This window comes from Choloepus didactylus, chromosome 12 (genome assembly GCF_015220235.1).
Source record: "Choloepus didactylus isolate mChoDid1 chromosome 12, mChoDid1.pri, whole genome shotgun sequence".
In the NCBI taxonomy this organism is placed as follows: domain Eukaryota; kingdom Metazoa; phylum Chordata; class Mammalia; order Pilosa; family Megalonychidae; genus Choloepus; species Choloepus didactylus.
In genome coordinates, this window is record NC_051318.1 from 34,409,885 (window position 1) to 34,430,263 (window position 20,379).

Consider the following 20,379-nt stretch of genomic DNA (forward strand, 5'->3'; position numbering starts at 1 on the left):
AATCCTGCTTTCCCTCCTTTGCCTGAATAAAAAGCATCACATAAGAAATAAATATTTATGGAGAGCCCAAATCTCATCTATCTTAACTGTGATATTCCAAATGAAAGGATGCTATAATTGGAGCATATATTACTCCTTACCCCAAACAGAAAATTGGTAGAAAGCAGACTCTAGAAGAACGGCCCAATTAGTCCCATGATTCTCATGGGAGAACGTCAGCTCTCAGTCTGTCCATTAGCTTTGCAAAACCAGATGAAGTCTGGAATGAACATGAGTCAGAAATGAGAGGCATGAGAGCAAATATAAAACCTAAAGGTCCAAATAAGTCAGAATGCAGAGTCAAGTTCATCTATTCCAGGGAGGAATGACGGATTGGGAAAGCAGGTTTAGGGAGCTAAATTCCAAGTCGCAGAGAAAGATTTTAATGTCATGTTAACCCATGATTTGCTAGGTTACACACCTAGCTAGTGGCTCAGTCCAGACTAAATCAAGGTCTTCTCACCTCTAAATTATTAACCCCACTACATTGCAAGATGTCCCTTTGTCATTGAAAACATGTTGGGACATGCATACCCAGTAAAGATGCGAATGACTTTTTACTAAAACAATACTAAATAGTCTATTTACTAAAACAAGTTTGTGCTTGTTTTCTCATAGTCTGTCAGTAGATAAATAAACATGATTTGCGGTACAAGAAGAAGGAAGAAAGGCACATGAGAGGACACTAGAGTATTTGTCTTGTTCATGGAAATATTTGGATCTTAGTAACTTGAATTGCATTAAATGTTATTTTAGCAATAATGCTATGCAGTGAGCATCAAGCAGAGTTAACCTGTCATACCTAATTTTTTAGTCCAATTACCATCCTGATTTACAATGTGTGTTCTTCTTACTGGCAGTTAACTTTGGAAGACAATTATGAGAAAAAGAGCTCGCCAAAGAAATTTCTTCTTCTGTCAAACTTACCATAACATTGGAGGGGTGAAAGGGCAGGAGATAATATTTGTCCCCAAGTTGTCCCTCATCATTTTTTTATTCTCTGTGCATCATGAAAAGTGAATTTTCTTCCTGTTCCTTGCACGAGTTGTTAACTTCTTAACTCGATGTTTCTGCCCATTCTGCCCCCTCTACCTGGAATGCCCCTTTTCTAAATCATTATCATCTAATGCTACCCATCCCTATACACTCGATTCAAGCTTCACTTATTTTATGACACCATCTCTGCACCCAAATACAGCTAAGATCTCCCACCTCGGAAACTTAAGACTCAATCTCTTCTCCTACCACATTCGCCACATGTATCACAAATGCTTAGCACAGAAGTCAGCAAACTTTTTTCTGTCAAGGGCCAGATAATAAATATTTTAGACTCTGTGGGAAAAACAGTCTCTGTGGCAACTGCTCAACTTTTCAATTATAGCAAGAAAACAGCCATGGACGATACGTTTGTTTAGAACAAGCATGGCTGTTTTCCAATAAAACTTTATTTACAAAAAAAGAATGAGAATCTGCTGGTCCTAGTTTTCTGACTCCTAGCCTAGCATAGAGATATACAGCAAGGTAGTCAGTAAATAGCAGACTGATTAAATTTGATAAACAACATCACTAACGAAAAACAATGCGTAAGTTGACATGCTATACTGTGATTATATATTGAATGAAGTACAATGTAAACTGTGTAAATAAATTATGCAATTTAAATAAATTATGTAAATAAGGCACAATGACTAGCATTATCAATTTTTTTGATAACATCTGTGAATAGAAGAGGGGAATCATGGCATTCCAATAAACAATATGATACTAAAGCCTAGACAAAAACTCGGCACTCTTATTGACTTCCCTTTTTTTTTTTTTTGCATAATCTGTTAAAAAAGAAAGTTTATAGAATGCATGATTCCATGGGGATTGTGACTGATAGCCAGATCAGGTTGTTTCTTACAAAAATATCTGGTTTGCCTATTTATATTGAATAAAATCCAATAAACAATTGCTAGCAACCTACCCTTCATCTTACACTCTCTTAATAGAAATAAATATAAAATTATAGTGACAAAGTTGTCATAGTTGTCACATATTTTATTATAAGCTTGTTTAAAGAAATTGGGATTGAATTCACATCCAAATTCTTATTTTTGTTTCAAATAGATTTTGACAATATTTGTCACAGCTTTTACTAGGAAGTTTTCTCAGCCAAAGAATTTACTGGTTTTCAATTAACCACATAACAATTATGCAAAATACAATCAAAAGTGTTTATTTACTTGGATTGATTCCTATTGTTGATACCAAAGTCTTCTATTGCCATAGGTAAAATATTTAAACAAGATCATTGACTAAAACATGTGAAAATACTTTGTCTTACTTGGAAGTGATAAACTTTTCTGAAATATGGATTAGAAAACCTCGGGTCATTCAAAAAAATACTACATGGCTATTTTTTCCATTGAATTATTTTCTACCATCTTTTCAAAAAGATAGAAATTACAGAATTCTACATCTGAATTCCTGCTTTCCTCTCTATTCTTCTGTTTAATATAAAAAATAGCAAGAAGAATGGCAAGATAAAATAAAGGAGGGGAAAATAACATAGATAATTATTTCCCCACTGGAGAAGGAGATCCTAAATAATCACCTTGTATGAAACAGTCTCTTCTATTTAATATGGCTCTTTTCATTTATTTTTAGCAATTCTCTTCAATATATACAAATTATGCCTTTGTTTATTAAATATTGCTTCATCATAAGACTGAGAGATTCAATACTGGATTTAATCAGGACCATCAGGGCGATCAGTTCTGGGCACCAAGAACACTTGCCCATCTTTATGAGATGGACATAAACATCCCAAACACAGAGATCAAGTCCAAACACACCAAGACATAGAGAAAGAATGATGGAAGCATCATATTTAGTTCTCCTTTGATGACACAATATCTCACTCTGTCTCAGCACTACCTTTAGTGAAGTCATGATAAGTGACATTTATATATCATGGGCTTTTGTGATATGTAGGATGTACATACAGTTAAAGATATTCAAATCAGTTTTTCTGGGTACAAAGAAAGCAAATATTAAATGGGCTCCTGTTTACCTAGATAACATCCTACTATTTCCTATCATTCCATGATTCATAAGAGCATAATAAAGTCATTATATTGAATTTCCTGGGTTTAAAATGTGCTCAAGGATCCATGCAGCCCTCTCTGAGAGTCAACAGGCTGCTTTCTTGTCATTTAATCTCTATATTAGGACAAAGTTCAGACTTTTGCATCTGGCATTATTTACCAACTCACCTATATTTCCCCCATTTGGTGCATCACTTAAAGCAGGACCATTCCTTCTGGAGAAGGAGAAGTAAAGAAGTTGATATTGCAGGGTTTTTTCTTTATCTCTGGCTATGGTCCATAAAACCCAGGTTTAGAATACCATAATTTAGTGCATGACTATTCCAGGGTTCCCCAAGCACTGGCACTGAATCAATATAGGCCACAGAGAATAGAGTAAATCTGAATCCTACTTGCTTTCTTAAAGTATTACTGGAAAAACACACTGAGGTTCCCTTGCCAGCTGAAAACTCGTTGATTTTCCACTGCAGTTAAGTTAAAATAAGATATTTAATTAGGCCACAGGGGATTTAAAAAACATAATCAAAATCACAATATGTGGTGTGGTGCTTGATTTAAAATGTTTGGAGGACTTTCCAATTTTTAAAATTTTTCTCTATTCCAAATAAATAACATCTCTATAAACATGAATAAGAAAAGTAATGATTTAGTGGTCAATTTATATAAAATACAAAACACATAGGTAAAAATTTATATGCATCATGGGAAAATATTCTGATCAATAAATCAAAAAACTTTAAAGATGTCTTTTCCTATAAAAGGCACATATAAATCATGGCATATTGAAAAAAAATCTCCAGATGTTGGGAATTTGGCATGCTATATTCTTTCAATGTATACTCCTGGGTAAGGGAATTGAAACAACTTGCTTAATTCATTAATGAGAGCAGACTAATTGAGGACATGATTTTTATTTTCTAGAAGCTCAATATTAGATAATTAATATCAATTTATCATTTTTCCTCCGTTTCACACCTTCTCTGGTCAGCATGTATGATTATATGTGTTTAAGGAAATAAAATATCTCATTACCACATAGACAAGTCTGATGAAAGAAAACCAGTGGGCACAGAGGGAAGACAACAAAAGTACATGGGATTGGCAGTACCAAACAAAAAGATGACTTAGATTCATGGGCAGATGAGGATCAAAGAAGGCAAACACTGTAAACATAAACCTCTGAATAATAATGCCTCAGATAAATCATTAGCTTTAATGATTATAGAAGTCAATGAAAGGAGTTTGAGAAATAGTAAAACTTTATGACACTAAGAACAAAAAATATCAAGAAAAGCTGACTAATTATTTCAGTTGCCACTACTGATGGGTGAACGGAATACCTTCTAATGTTCCTGGTAGGAGAGTTTCATGATACAATCTTTCTAGAAAAGGGAATTTGTTTAGGCAATTTCTTTTACAAAAGCTTTAACGTATTATATACATTTAGATATATGCATTCCACATCCTAAAATTAATGCTAAGGATTTGTGTAAGAATTCTGTTACAAGAACATAAATTATGACATTTAGAACTTTAAGAAAACAAGACACAATATATATATGTCTAATAAAAGAGGCCTGGTTAAATTGTTTTACTACAACCATATAATGGAATACCAAGAGGCCATTTCAATAATTTTGTAGAACAAGGAAATACGTTCATTTTTTATTGTTTAGCAAATTGTCATGTTAAATTATACTTCTTCTTACCTCATTGTATGTTTGGAAAATTATTAATGTTAGCATTTTACCTGTTGAACTTAGTGTTCATAAATGACAGAGTAGCATAAATACTTCATTTGTAAAATGTAAATGTGCATATTTATTTTGATGTAGATATTGGTTCTGATAAAATACACATGTAACTATAACCTTCTACTGTTTATATGCTGATCTCTGGGTTTAAAAGTGAATTTGGTTTTGTTTGTTTTGGCATACTTGTGTTTCCCTAAATTCTGTACAAGGGAGGGTATATCAGTCAGGAATTCTGCTGCAATAGCAAACAACCTCAAAATCTCTGTTGCTTAAAATAACAAAAGTTTATTTCTCACTTATATTCTAGGCCCTTGAGGAAACAGCGGAGGTTTCTGTCTATCATCCTTGAGCAGCCCCCATCTCAAACACTGTAAATTTCCATGTCAGAGGGAAAGAGAATGGTAAATCTCTCACTGCCTCTGAATGCTTCTGTTAAAAAATTACCCTTATCATTTGGCTCACATTTAATTGGCCAAAGCCAGAAACGAAGGTGTATAACCAATTTTGTCCATGTGCTAAGGAGGGGAATCTCAGTATATATTGCTACTGTAATAATAAAATAAATTTTTAATTCAAGAAGAGTTTGCACTGTTGTGTAATCTCTCATAAGCCATTATAAATTTTTGAGCAGAACATTGATATGAAAAAATAGAAATTTTTTTTCAGGAAGCACAAATCAGGATGAATAACTTTGCATCTAACTTGGCTATGAAGAATGTGTCCAGTTAAATGAAGAGATATTATTAGGGAATAAGGAATACGAACCAAGGAATCATAGGATTAATAGAGAATTTAAGACATCATGTGAATTATTCCCTACCTTCAAGACATAATGATCACACTTAGTCATCACTAGCAGAAACAAATAATCTAATTAAATTTTGGTGGGGGAAAAATAATGCCTTTACCTAGCCCCTGAGTAACTTCATCTATTCCACCAGGAAAATTTTTGTTTCTTTACACCAGCTGGTGAGTTGATGAGGCTCTCAGGCTTGAGAACTGATGGGCCTTGTAATTGCTTTCCTCACTTATGTAACCACAGCTGCAGTTTTCATTCATAAATTGCAAAACTAATCCTTAAAAATTTTTCATATTGGGCATTTGCTTCAAAAACATCCAGTGCCAATGAGTTTGCAGATGTAGCATTTTGAGACAGGAGGGTATTTGATCATTGATCCAAGCACTGGACTGGCTGTCAAAAATCTTTGGTTTTCATTTTCAGATTTGTTATATTTTATTATGGTTCCTTGGAAAATCACTTTACTTCTCTATACTTCCCATGTCACTGCCAGGAAAATAGAAAAGCTTATTTATTTGTCAAGTACTTTAAGAGGCTTAAAGAATTATTTAAAAAAAAAAAAAATAATAAAATAGCACACTGGATTCAACATCATTTTAATAAAATAAACTAAATACACCTAATTGCTTAAAAATACTAGCTAAATATGTTAGTGAACATTTAGAATAGTAAGAAACCAATATGCATTTGAAGAAGAGAAAATAAGCACAGTTTATTAACTCTGACATATAAAATAAACAATAATATTCTTGTACTTATTCTACATATTAAAAAATTTACAGACAAACAGAAAATCAGTGGAAAATACAATACAGTTAAACTGGTTTTCTACATTTGGGATATAATTTATATTCTTTTCTTATTTTTTTTCCATTATATGATTTGTTATTTTTAATCCCATAAAATACAGGCATTTGTAAAAGAAGTACAAATTTAGCCAAATGTTTTCAGTTTGAAATACCAAGTATATAACCAATATCCCTGTCGGGTTCTAATCTTTTTATTTCTACTGGTGATATCACCATCTGAGGTTTTAATAATTTTACAAAATGTTAGTTCCTTAATATCATTCTGCCCTTCATTTTACCACATTGTTATGATAACAGCAAAAAGCACTATACCTAAACTTTCCAAAAGCAAATATAACTGGAAATATATTCTCAAGAACCAAAATCTATCTTGAGATAACATAATTATCTTCCTTTCCTGAGGTTTTCAATTTAGAATGGAATTTTCCCAGTACTATTGTAAATTTTTAAAAAGAGACACTAATTAGCTTTCCTATGCCCATTTTTACCCACATGGCTGGAACAATATATATAAAGCCTTTTGTAAGTGTAAAATTATAGGTATAAAATAATTTATTTTTTACATTAGATGTAAAGATGGGTATATACAATAGTCTTCGGGATACTGATTTTTAATCTTTGCTATTTTAAAAGCATGTGAGGTTTACTCAACCACTATTATGGCAATATTTTATTAATGCAGGTAGAACACTGTTTTCTGTCTTAGGCTATTGGTGAGAGATGGGGCACATCAGAAAAAAGTTCAGAAGACAAACATTCCATCTACCCTTATCTTACCTTTCTATTTAGAATTACTAGAGAAAAATAATTGAATATTTTTGGAGACTTGGAGATTTCAACATGAAGAGAAGGTTAAATAATAAAAAAGACAGGCAATGACATATGATGGCAAGGACGGTTAGAAATTGGAACCCTCATACGTACCTGCTGGTTGGGATGTAAAATGGTGCAGCCACATGTAAAATGGTGCACTTCCTCAAAATGTTAAACACAGATTTACCATATGACCTAGATATTCTACCCACGGGAATATACCCACAAGAAATTAAAACATATGTCCAAACACAAAAAAACTGTACATGAATGTTCATAGCAGCATTGTTCGAAATAGCCCCATAAAAAGGAATGAAGTACTGGTACCTGCTACAATATGGATAAACCTTGAAAACATTACGTTAAGTGAAAGAAGCCAGATAAAGGAATGAAGCCATAAAAAGGAATGAAGTACTGGTACATGCTACAATATGGATAAACCTTGAAAACATTATGTTAAGTGAAAGAAGGCAGAAAAAGAAGACCACGTAGTATATGATTACATTTATATGAAATGTCCAGAATAGGCAACTTAACAGAAACAGAAAATAGATTGGTAGTTGCCAAGGGCATGGGGGAAGTGACTGCTAAGGGGTGTGGGGTTTCTTTTTGTGATGACAAAAATATTTCAGAATTAGATAGTGGTGATGGTTGTACAATTCTGTGACTATTCTGAAAACCACTGATTGTACCCTTTAAAATGGTGAATATTAGGATATGTAAATCATAACCCAATGAAAAAATAAATAATAAATTGTTATAAAGGAAAACTACAATATAAAGTTAATTTTCTGACCTAACATTCAGGTAAAGAAAGTTGTTCCGGGTTGCTAATGCAGCCATTATGCACAACACAAGAAATGGATTGGCTTTTATAAAGGGGGTTTATGTGGTTACAAGTTACACTCTTAAGGCCATAAAGTGTCTAAGGTAAGGCATCAACAATTGGGTACTTTCACTGGTAGAAAGGCCATTGGCATCTGGAAAACCTGTTAGCTGGGCAGGCACACGGCTGGAGTCTGCTTGCTCCCAGGTTGTATTTAAAAATGGTGTTCTCCAAAATTTCAGCGTCAGCTTTCAACAGCCATCTTCAAAATATTTCTCTTGGCTGTAGCCAATGTCAGGGGTCCACAACTCTAAGCATCTCTGAGCAAAGCCAGCTCTTTTATATGGCTCCAGTTATTTAATTAAGACCCATCCTGAATGAATGGGGTAACATCTCCATGGAAATTATCCAATCAAAGGTGTTGCCCACAGTTGATTGAGTCATATCTCCATGGAAACACTCAATCAATAGGTTCCAACTTAATCAACACTAACACGCCTGCCCCCACAAGATTGCCTCAAAGAACATGGCATTTTGGGGGACATAATACATCCAAACCAGCATAGAAGTCTTTCTCCTTTTCCTCTTTAGTGGAAAACTTAGACTTTCCCCTTTAGTAATAAGTTAAATTACAAGTTCCACCGAAAGCATATTTTGCATTAATTTCTCTCTATTCATCTGAGAGGTGAAATTGTACTTCTCATTTTGATAAATCAAAAAGAATTGAACCAGTTTTCCACTAGGTGAATTCTTCTTTTTCCTCCAATTTGTACCAGTCTTGTACCAAGAGCACACCTGAGCCTGCATGTCTTCTAAAACAACAAAAGCATATTCATACTGTTTATATAACACTTTATCAAATGCCGACAATCTCCTCAAAACTATGTTATTAGGTTTCAGAAATGTCAGTGGACAATTTGACAGTCTCATTCAGACAGCTTTGCGCAAACACCTAAACTGTTTTTTATGGAAAAAAAAGAAAAAAAAAATAGCATTGAACTGAGTGAATTTTAACAGACCTCAAAGTTAGACTGAGAGAGTGCATGAGTGTGTGTGTGTGTGTGTGTGTGTGTGAGAGAGAGAGAGAGAGAGAGAGAGAGAGAGTGAGGTTACATTTTTCCATTTACTTTCACTCATAAAAATTAAATTTATTATTTCTGAAAAGGCCACTCTTTCCTCTTTCTTTTAAATAAAATACATGTGAATTGAGTTAATTTGAATCAGGATTAGGAGACGTGAGACCTCACTTACCCCTTCCAGAGCAAGGCAGATTAGAGCTTCCTTGACATTTCTTGATGCTGTCCTCGGCCGACAGAGGGCAGGAGTAGGGGTGCTCACACTTTTTCCCATACCAGCCTACTTTGCAGTCACATCTTCCACAATTACACTGTCCATGACCTTTACAAGGAGAGTAGTAAATACATTTATACATATAAAACTATATCAGAATTATTTTTTATTCTAATATTGAATGTCACAAATTAGTCAGGATCTTAACACAATATGAAACATCAAGGCAAAAACTACATTTTCCTCAAATTCTTAAATACCTTTAGTTTTAATTGATAATGACAGGTAAAAAAAATCCACAGGTACACATAAGAAAAAAAAATTTTAAGAGAAGGAGAGAGAGAGAGATCACTTTGGTTTTATTGGAGAATCCTAACTGATACAGGCCATAAACTTATCTTATTAAAAATCTCAATGCATGCCATTTTATTGGTGTCCTGGGGCCTAAAAGGAGCATTTGGCATTTCATGGATTTGGCAATTAATTCATAAAGAAGGGAGCCACAGAAAATGCAAAACAATTTGTTTTAGAAGCAAGGTCCTTATCTTCTAGAGTTCTCTGCACTTTATTTTCATTGGCTTTTATCTACATATCACATGCTTAGCCTAGAGACATAGCCTAAAATCAGTATCATTTGTGGAGTTCTCAATCACAGAAGACCCTTTTAGTATCTACAAAAGAGGTTGTGAATGAAAGAAATTAAATTTCTTTACACATGAACACAGAGCCTGGAAGAAATATGATGAGCACTGGTATGGTATAGCAAAAAAAAAAAAAAAAAAAAAAAAAAAGCCTAGATCGTCAATCAAATAAGTGGATTCAAATCCTAGTTCTGCTACTTACAAAATGAGGCTGGTCAAATGATAATCTCTTTGAGGTTCAGTTTCCTAATTTTTAAACAAAGCATCAACACTTGATCTATCCATATGTATCATAAAGTGAATTATATACCTTAAAACGCTACATGAATGTCATTTGACCCCACATATGTAACCAAACAGGAATATAAAGGAAAGCATGGTAATTTAAGCTGAAATTTTCTTAATATCCATTAAACATGCATATAGATACTTATCATTACAGATTCAGAATAAAGTGAATTTCTACAATTGCTAGAGAAATGCACGAAGAATTTTAAAGGAGATGGAACTACATTTTTTACAAAGTAAATCAACTATAATGCTAATGGATGAACATCCATACTACTTTTTCTTTGGAATCTAACATTAACATACATCTTGCATTACAAAAGTCGATCTTCAGTGAAATCCAGTCCTAATATTCCATGGGATTCTGTGGGCAGATGTGTATCTTCTGAGTTAAGAAAAACCTGAAGTGTTTTCTTTATGGAGCAAATCATAAAATCACAGCAGGTCAAAGTGGGGTGAGATATTCAAGATAATTTGATCCAAATCACTCATTCAACATTACATTTGATTCAACAAGCATTTATTGAGTAACTTCCATGTAGCAGAGTCTATAAAGCAGCAAACAGCTGTCATCATTCACCCTCTGCCTTATTGCTCATCAGTTTTAGAGGGAAAGAAAACCATGATTATTCATAAATAGGTTTGAAATGCCAGAGTATTATAGTAATTCATACTTACTGGCAATTATAACTCAGAGATTGTTCAGTTCTGTGGTTTTGTGTCTGTGTTTTTTTTTTTTTTTTGCCATTTTTCCAGCTTAAGAAGTTCCTGTACTTTTTCCCTACCCTCATCTGATTTAGGGCAAAATTTTCAAATAGAGCTATGTTGCAAACGCATACATAAATAAAGAGTTGTAAAAAAGATAAACATTAACTTTTAAAGCACATTTAATTCTGCTGTTTTATAGGAAACAGTAGATATGAAATCCTTGGGGACAAGAGGTTTCATTTCAGGGGCATTTAGATCTGCCACGAGGAGACTGGACAAAATACTGGATGTGCTGCTATTTGTGGAAGACAGGTTGACACTTTCACAACAAAATTTGAAAAAACAGAACAAAACAAAACAAAAACCAGAGTTGGATTGAAGGGAAAAAGAAGCTTTACACTTGAAAGTTTAAAATGACTGTAAATTTCGAGTAAACCTTCCAGCAGGCAAGGGTCCCAGGAAATCCCTAACCATCAAGGTGAATGCCACCTGCGGCTGGGGGCTCCTGAATTCACCTGCAGCAGCATGTGCCTGGGGACATGGAATGGAGCAGAAACCAGAGGGACAAAGGTAGGTCCTGAAGGATACCAGTGGCTGAGGGAGAAAGGGTCTCAGGTTGTGTAGCTGGAATACCTGATCATCCCAGCCATCACCGTCTATCTGAGGTTTATTCACATGCCGACATTTTTAAAAGAATTTGTGGTGGAATAAAACAAATCCATGAAGCCTATCAGAAGTTATTAAAGAAATGTTTAGAGTTAAAATCTGATCCAATTAATATCAAAGGGAGTCAGATGAATTGTGGAGACCTTAATAAATTTAGACAAAAATGCAGATGCTCTAGAACTAGAACAACCTTTGTGGCCCCATTCATTTTCTGTTTTTTATTCTCTAAGTTTCTTTTCTCCAACATCATGTTATTATTGCAGCTTTATTTTTCTATCCCTTTGATTTTTTTTTTTTTTTTTTACAAACACTAGGGGAAAATTACAACCTATAAGATCTTAAAGTCCAATTTCCTCTGCACTTAATGCAGCATCATAAACATTCTCAAAGATTACTCTTATAAATTCATGCTGGACCTGCAGGCATTGCTATTACTAAGCAGAGTTGGGAAGGACATAAACTGTGTGTCCTCACTTGTGTCTTGTCTGTGATGATAACTAACTTCCTGAGCTTTCTGCCTGAGCCTTGTACCCTGGCCCCTGCTTTACCTAACCCAAACATCCTCTCAACAGCACCTCTGCAGCCAGTTGCTTACACATTGGTGTGGATTTATGAGATAGTGGGATTGCTGTCATCAGCTGTGAGAAGAAACTCTGCCCCTAAATGGGAAAGTATCAAAGTGGGAGACTTTGGCCAGTTCAGGTTGGCCACGTCTCTTCCTCAAATTTCCATTTATCTGTTTCTATGCTATGCCATCAAGATTCAGAATCAACTGGAAAAGTTCAAGCTGAGGAAAGAGTTGTTAAAATACGTGTGACATAATTAAATTACCCATAAAGAATGCAATTTCTGAAGGTCAGTGAATATACAGTTTTACATGATAAAATAGTGGCATATAGGATGTTTTTGTTGAAGGTTTCATTGTTTTGGGAAAGTATAAATGCCCAAACAAATATCCCAATGATTACACAGAAGAAGTAAATATAATAGTAATAGAAAAAAGGTTTTTTATACATCTATTCTAAAACAAAGAACAATACTATTCACAGAGGTGTGGCTTCATTTAAAAGTTTTTTAGGGATTAATTGACAGAATGCAAAACATAAACATAACTTGCTTGCTTACAATGAAAAATTTTATCTTACATCTTTCAATAACATGAAGTTGCAGGCTGTCAAAATATATTTAGGAATGCTAGAGACCCATTTTATAGGAAACTAAATCTTTACTATAAAATCCTGTATGATATTTAATCAGTGAATTTAGAAAATCTTTAGAAATCCAAAGTATTGATACCTGATTCTTAAGCAGGTGTTGAGCCTTTCAGAGATGACAAGAAATCATACAATAAAATTGTTATTTCTCTTCTGGAGTCACTAGTTTCTCAAAGTCAATATAAAATTTATGCCAAAGAGGGAGAGAAGAATTAATTTGTAAAGATAGAATCAAGAACATGAAAATGCTTGGTTTTAATATATAAAGAATAGCTTAGAAACACTAAGATCAATTTAGCATAAACACCCTTTAGACTGCCATAGCATCTTATACCAACGTCTTTATAAACTAAAAGTGAAAAGGGCATAGAATAAGAAATTTAAAGACCTGTGTCCTTGATCTACATGTGCCACTATTTCACCTTTCTAGACACCATCTCAATTTACTTTATCTATAATATGAGAGTACTAGATGTCATGAATCTTATCATGTTTACCTTAAATGTAATGCTTCAGTATTGATTTGTCAAATCTATGTCTATTTTAAGCCTGCAAGAGTTAATTTCACTGCCTCTACCAAGTATTATTTTAAACTGGGTAAACAGAGTATCAACAAAGTAGAGATGCAAGATGCAGAATGTTACTGTTTATCCCTCATATCAACCATCAGAATAATCCAAATAAGGGAAATGCTCTCAAGAGACCTAGAAGGGTACAGTTTTAAAAATTACTCCCATAAAAATTGAAGAACGATACTCTTAAATTCTTGGCATTTAGTTTCAATATGAGCCATCCACCAGTAAATGTGATTGCAGCCTGTCCTAGTTTGCTAATGCTGCAGAATGCAAAACACCAGAGATGGATTGGTTTTTATAAAAAGGGGGTTTATTTGGCTATATAGTTACAGTCTTAAGGCCATAAAGTGTCCAAGGTAACATATCAGTAATCAGGTACCTTCTCTGGAGGATGGCAAATGGCGTCCAGAAAACCTCTGTTAGCTGGGAAGGCACGTGGCTGGCATCTGCTCCAAAGTTCTGGTTTCAAAATGGCTTTCTCCCAGGACGTTCCTCTCTAGCAAGCTTGCTCCTCTTCAAAACGTCACTCACAGCTGCACTCGGTCCAGTCTCTTTGAGTCAGCATGTTTTATATGGCTCCACTGATCAAGGCCCACCCTGAATGGGTGGAGTCACGCCTCCATGGGAGTATCCCAGCAAAGTCACCACCCACACCTGGGTGGGGCACATTCCAAGCAAATCTAACCAGCACCAAAACATCTGTCCCACAAGACTGCATCAAAGAATATGGCTTTTTCTGGGGTACATAATACATTCAAACCGGCACATTCCACCCCCTGGACCCCAGAAAAACATATTCTTTCCAAATACAAAATACATTCATCCCACAATACCACAAAAACTTAAATCATTTCAGTAACAATAGTTAAGTACAAGACCCCATCAAAATCAAATATAGGCATGGTCAGTCCTAAGGCATACTTTGCCTTTAGCTTTGGATCTGTGGACTTAGAACAAGTTATGTGCTCCCAATATACAAAGGAGGGACATTCATAGGATAAACATTTCCATTGCCATAAGGAGAAAGAGTAAGGAAAACAGGGTTAACAGGACCAAAACAGTTCCTAAAACCCACAGGACAAACTCCATTAGATTTCAAAGTCTGAGAGTCATTAACAGAACAATGTTACATCCTTGGGGCTTGAGAGAGTGGAAGCCTAACCCTTCCTAAGGGCCTTTTCGGCAGCCATTTCCTCTCCAAATGCTTAGGTGAGTGCTCCAACATACCCACACATTGGGGAGACCACCTTCTCGGCCCCACTCTCCTCAAACATCGGGGCAGCTCCTGGATTCCCTTCCATCTCTGGGGCACATGCTCAACCCCTTCAGAACAGTGTGGTGGCAGCCAGGCTCTCCCCAATTACCTGGGAATGTGCTCCACCCTCTTTGGGACCTCGAGTGGCAAAACTCTTCCAGAGCATTGAGGCAGAAAGCCCGCCCTCGACCTCCAGGGCAAACTCACCCTTTCCATGCATGTGGGCTGCTCCGCTCTCCCAGCCTGAGACCTCTTGACTCCAGACCTCAGCCTCCATGGCTCTGTCTTTGAAGAGATTTTTCCTTTAATTTTTTCCTTGTCTGTCTCCTCCAGTCCAGACCGGCAATGGCTCTGTCTATAAAGATCTCGCGAAAATTCTGTTGGCTTTGCATGAAGCACACAGGGGTCAAAGCCATTAGACAATAGGACTTTCAACAAATCCTTTCTGGATAATTCCATCTCCAATCTTGGCTTGTACTGAAATGGTGGCTGGGTTCTGTGTTTGGTTATATCCTCATGTTGGGCTGTAGCTTCTGGGATTCCACCCCCTGGAAGCTCATAATTTTCCAAGCCATCAGCTTCTGGTTTCTTTGAACCCAAGAGTTCAGTTCTAAGTTTATCTCTCTCTGCTCGCATTTTACTATAAGCTGCAAGGAGAAGCCAGGATACATCTTCCACAATAGTCGGGAGATCTCCTCAGCTAAGTATTCCAGGTTGTTGCTTTCAAATTCCTCCTTCCATCTGACACCAGAAGTCAATTTTGCCAAATTCTCTGCCACTTTAAAACAAGGATCGCCTTTCTTCCAGTTTGCAACAACACATTCATCATTTCTGCTCAAGTCCTCATCAGAATTATCTTTAGACTCCATATTTCCATAAACAGTCTCTTTAAAGCAGTTTTGGCCTTTTCTATCAAGCTCCTCACAATTCTTCCAGAATCTTCCCCTTATCCATTTGAAGAGCTGTTCCAACATGTTGGTATTTGCAAACTCAGCAGCAAAAGCACCCCACTTCTCTGGTACCAAAATCTGTCCTAGTTTGCTAATGCTGCAGAATGCAAAACACCAGAGATGGATTGGCTTTTATAAAAAGGGGGTTTATTTGGCTATACAGTTACAGTCTTAAGGCCATAAAGTGTCCAAGGTAACACATCAGTAATCAGGTACTTTCACTGGAGGATGGCAAATGGCATCCGGAAAACCTCTGTTAGCTGGGAAGGCACGTGGCTGGTGTCTGCTCCAAAGTTCTGGTTTCAAAATGGCTTTCTCCCAGGACGTTCCTCTCTAGCAAGCTTGCTCCTCTTCAAAACGTCACTCACAGCTGCGCTCTGTCCAGTCTCTTTGAGTCAGCATGTTTTATATGGCTCCACTGATCAAGGCCCACCCTGAATGGGTGGGGTCACGCCTCCATGGGAGTATCCCAGCAAAGTCACCACCCACAGCTGGGTGGGGCACATTCCAAGCAAATCTAACCAGCACCAAAACGTCTGTCCCACAAGACTGCTTCAAAGAATATGGCTTTTTCTGGGGGACATAATACATTCAAACCGGCACACAGCCCAACCTGCATCATATGGACAGGGAGGTTTACAGCAAGACCAGGCAGCCAGTGGCCCCACAGCTTAGCATGGGCAGGAGTCAAAAAGGCTCTCAAGCCAACATAGGAGAGGGTGTTGACACCGAAACTTATTTTTTCTTTTTAATCATTGTCTTCTTTGAGTTAAGCTTTCTAAACTCTAGAAATATCATCAATCCAGGATGAACATAGTTGCATCCATTCCAGACAAATACTCTTCCTCTGTAGAGGATATTTTTTCCTTTTAAAATGATCAAAACTGCTTAAGAATCCAAGTGGATGTATATAAGTAACAGCTCATGACTTAATGCAAAGACCAAAATAAATCTTTTCAATAGGGAAGAGCTTTTGGGAATTAATTGGATCTAACTAGCACTTTTTATTTTAAAGTAAATCCATTCCTATATAGATTTTCCTTTCAAGACAATGCATGGTAAGTAAATATAATAATTTCCTTTTGTTTCTTCCCTTGATGCTTTGATAATCCACAATGACAAATTGCCCCATGTAATATGGTTGTATCAAATGATTCAATATGCCAAACTAATGCAATTCTAAATGAGGACCAAATATATATCTTCATCATGTTTGGTAGGCAGGGCAGGACAAGCTGAAAGAAATTAGGGTCATACTGAATTATATTTTTCCAATTATGGAATTTGCAACAATAGACCAGAGTGATAAGCAGTCATCAAGAGTAAAGGAGTTATTTCAAAATAAAGAAGTAAATTCAGTGGATCGGCTCATAGAACTGAAGTAAAATACTGAGAGCAGGCAATACACTTTGGATGGCTGTCCATGTCCTGATCAGTTTAATCACACTAATTTTGTCAATAGTATCTTCTTTGCCACATGCATGTGCATTTGTGTATCTGTGTAAATGCATATGAGTCATGTTTGTGTATGGATGAGTCCACATATGCGCACAGACACCCCATTCACACACACACACATTCACACTCATCCACACAACACACACACATACCATGTAGATGATGAACAAGAAAGAAGAGTGAAAGAAGCAAAACTGATTTATTTGGGGGCAGGAATCAAGTTTTAAACTATGTATATCCCCCATGCCCATAATGTAGAAGGCACAAAATATTTCCATTTTAATGCATATTAAATGGCTAAATGGATGGAATGGAAGGAATGGATAAAGTTAGAATGTCAATTAAAAGTCAACTTAGACTAATCCATCCAGAGATTTCCACTGGAATTTAAAAAGCCCTACACTCTCATCATGGCACATGAGGTCACAGATTTTCTGTGTTGTGCTCATTACTATGTACCCAGTACCTAGATCAGATAAGTAAAGAAGGGCACAAATATGCAAATCTTTCCTATCATGTTATATTAATATTTTGTATCTATGAGCAGTTTTCTTTATTAAACAGTAAATTTGTTGAGGGCACAGCCAACACTTTTCTTGCACTTTTATACCCTGGTATCTCACACAGAACCTCTGGCCTAGTTGGCTCTCAATACATGTTTGTTGTACTAAATTGCATTTTAAACAGACATTTATTCAGTAAAGTAAGAGCTTCCAAATGTCTTCAGATTCATAGACTTTGTAAACATTTTGTTTCTATCTCTTAGCTGTGGGAACTTGAGCAAGTTGTGTAGCTTCCATATTCTTAATCATAAAATGAGAATAAAAATTTCCCCTGCATCAAAGTAATAAATAAATGCAACAATCTTGAAAGTACTTAGTACAGGGTTAGCATATAGAACCCACTCAATAGGCGTTAGCTATTTTATTATCATTGCGTTAATGATGACGATAATGAAGAACACTCAGATATGTAACAAATAGGAAAATCTGAAAAGGGAATTCCGTCAAGAAAGTAGTGTTCACAAAATATTTAGGAAATCCTCCCAAACACGAGGGATAATCAGAAGAGGGAAGCCCATCTGCAATGTGGACTTTTAGCAGCATGCTCCCCTGTGCCAGGCCAAAGAAGCCTTTGAAGCTGCAGAGTCTTAATAATAAAGCAGTTCTTTTATCTCCCTTAGCTGGCAAACTTTCAGGGGCTCAGCAGAGTTTCCTATCTAGTCACATATGCCAATCAATTAAGTAGTCAAGCTTAAAGAGATGTATGTGTATATGTTTCTGCCTTCTGTATTGTCAAATATAACTGTACTGAAACACCATAACTCCAACTTTACTAAATGACACTTTTTCATATAAATCTGACTACTTGTTTTTACCTTTGACTCATATTCTGGTAGATGTATTTTCCCCTTTGCATTTAAATCGTGAGCTCCAAAAGTCAAGCATTGTGTTTCTCTCCTTCACTGCGGGAGCCAGTACTCAGGGGAAGACTAGACTCTAGTAATTAGTATCTGCTCCATAAATATTTATGGAATAAAGTTTTTTAATCCACTAATATATAGTGAATTCTGGACTATATTTCAGGATAATTTTAGTACAAATTCCATCAAACAATCAATGCAGAAAAATATCCATGAGTATTGAATTATCCTATTTTTAATATATTAATATAAATGTCATACTAGTAGCTACACTGTCCATTGTCATAAAGTCTGCTAGTTTTGTATTCTCAGAGTTGAGCAACAGATACCTGGAACTATTGGTTTTCCCCAGTGAGGGATTCAACTAATTTTAGGGAGAAGGTACACTTTCATATCTAGTCTTTGCCCTATGTGTGAATTCTCTGAAGGTTTTCCAAGGTACCAGTAGGAACATAGCAAATATTTAATGCTTTGGAATGCATATTTAGTTATTTCTACAGTTTCTGTGAAAATAAGAATGCCTTGCAAATAAGGGAATGGAGCATTTTATTTAACAACAGACATTAGGAGAGCACATACCTGAACAGAAGTCGTCAGAATATCTGTCATAGACAGCTCTGCAGTCCCTTTCATCACACTCACAGGTGTCCCCATGAATATCTCCCCAGTCCCCAGTCGGGTCAACATCGTGGCAAGAACATTCGCCACACACACAAGTCCCTAAATGAGAAAAATAATTTCATATGGGTCTGGTCAAGAAAAATCATGAAAGAAAACATCTTAAATGTTGCTTTGTCTTTTCTGTTACTCACTTTGTATTTGAAAATTACACATATTCAAATAAAAATTATTCTACAAAGGAAAATCTCCACCTAAAATTGATAGTAGAGGTGCCTAAATAAATAAAGTTATCTGTGTCTATAATTATGTGAGACTATAGGATGTGGCATTTGCACCATGTTGGTTTCTGTCAGAGATAATTTTAAAAATATAATATATGATATAATCCTAGCCTCAACAATATTACAAACTATTTGACATAAAGAAAGCTATTAAAAGAAAAATTAGTAAATGATAAAAATATGAGTACTAATATTTTGTAAATTAGGGCATAAATGCTGTCAGAGCTTTGGGAAGGGCTGACGATCAGCAGTAGAGTAATTAGGGATACACAGGCTGGACATGTAGATATGGGGGGGAAATGTTATAGCAGAGTTTGGAGGTAGAACAACTCAAGGAAATTAAATAAGGATAAGGGTGTGGGATCCTAAAGAGCCCTTATAATTGCAGCAGAAGATACGTGTTAAGGAAGACTCAGAACTAAAGGTATGCTAGAGCTGATGAGTCCAAGTTACAGAGAATGCTGGAGATCAGACTGGGAGATATAACCTTGGTTGTCAGTGTAGCGAGTGTCCAGTTGTAAATCATATTTAATTTGTGTGGGTTATCAGTAATTGTTTTTAGGGCAACCTACTTATTGTTTGGATGGAAAACAAAATTAAATCCCTTTCTCATCTCTTATATAAAAATAAATTCCGGTCAGATTAAACATTTACATGTTTAAAATAAAACCATATTATATTTAAAAAAATTCTTTTTATTCAAAACCCCCAAAAAAGAATTACTAAAAGGAAAGAAAGAAAGAGATTAAACAATGTAAAACTCTAAAATTTTTGCAGGAAAAAAAAATCATAAATTAAAAGACAAAAAATATGGAACAACTGGTTCTTGTATATGTAAAAGACAAAGAGCTACTTTCACAATATATAAAGAGTATTTACA

At 35.6% G+C, this 20,379-nt stretch overlaps 1 protein-coding gene across 1 annotated transcript in view; it reads right to left on the reverse strand.

Moving 5' to 3' along the window:
* The window catches only part of ITGBL1 (integrin subunit beta like 1), a 252,793-nt gene that overhangs the window by 96,150 nt on the left and 136,264 nt on the right, over window positions 1-20,379 (reverse strand). Inside the window, exons 6-7 of the mRNA XM_037800214.1 lie at window positions 19,177-19,317; window positions 9,381-9,527 (exon numbers count right to left, since the gene is read on the reverse strand). Of these exons, the coding sequence (XP_037656142.1) occupies window positions 9,381-9,527; window positions 19,177-19,317 (288 nt within the window). The remainder of the gene's footprint in view (window positions 1-9,380; window positions 9,528-19,176; window positions 19,318-20,379) is intronic.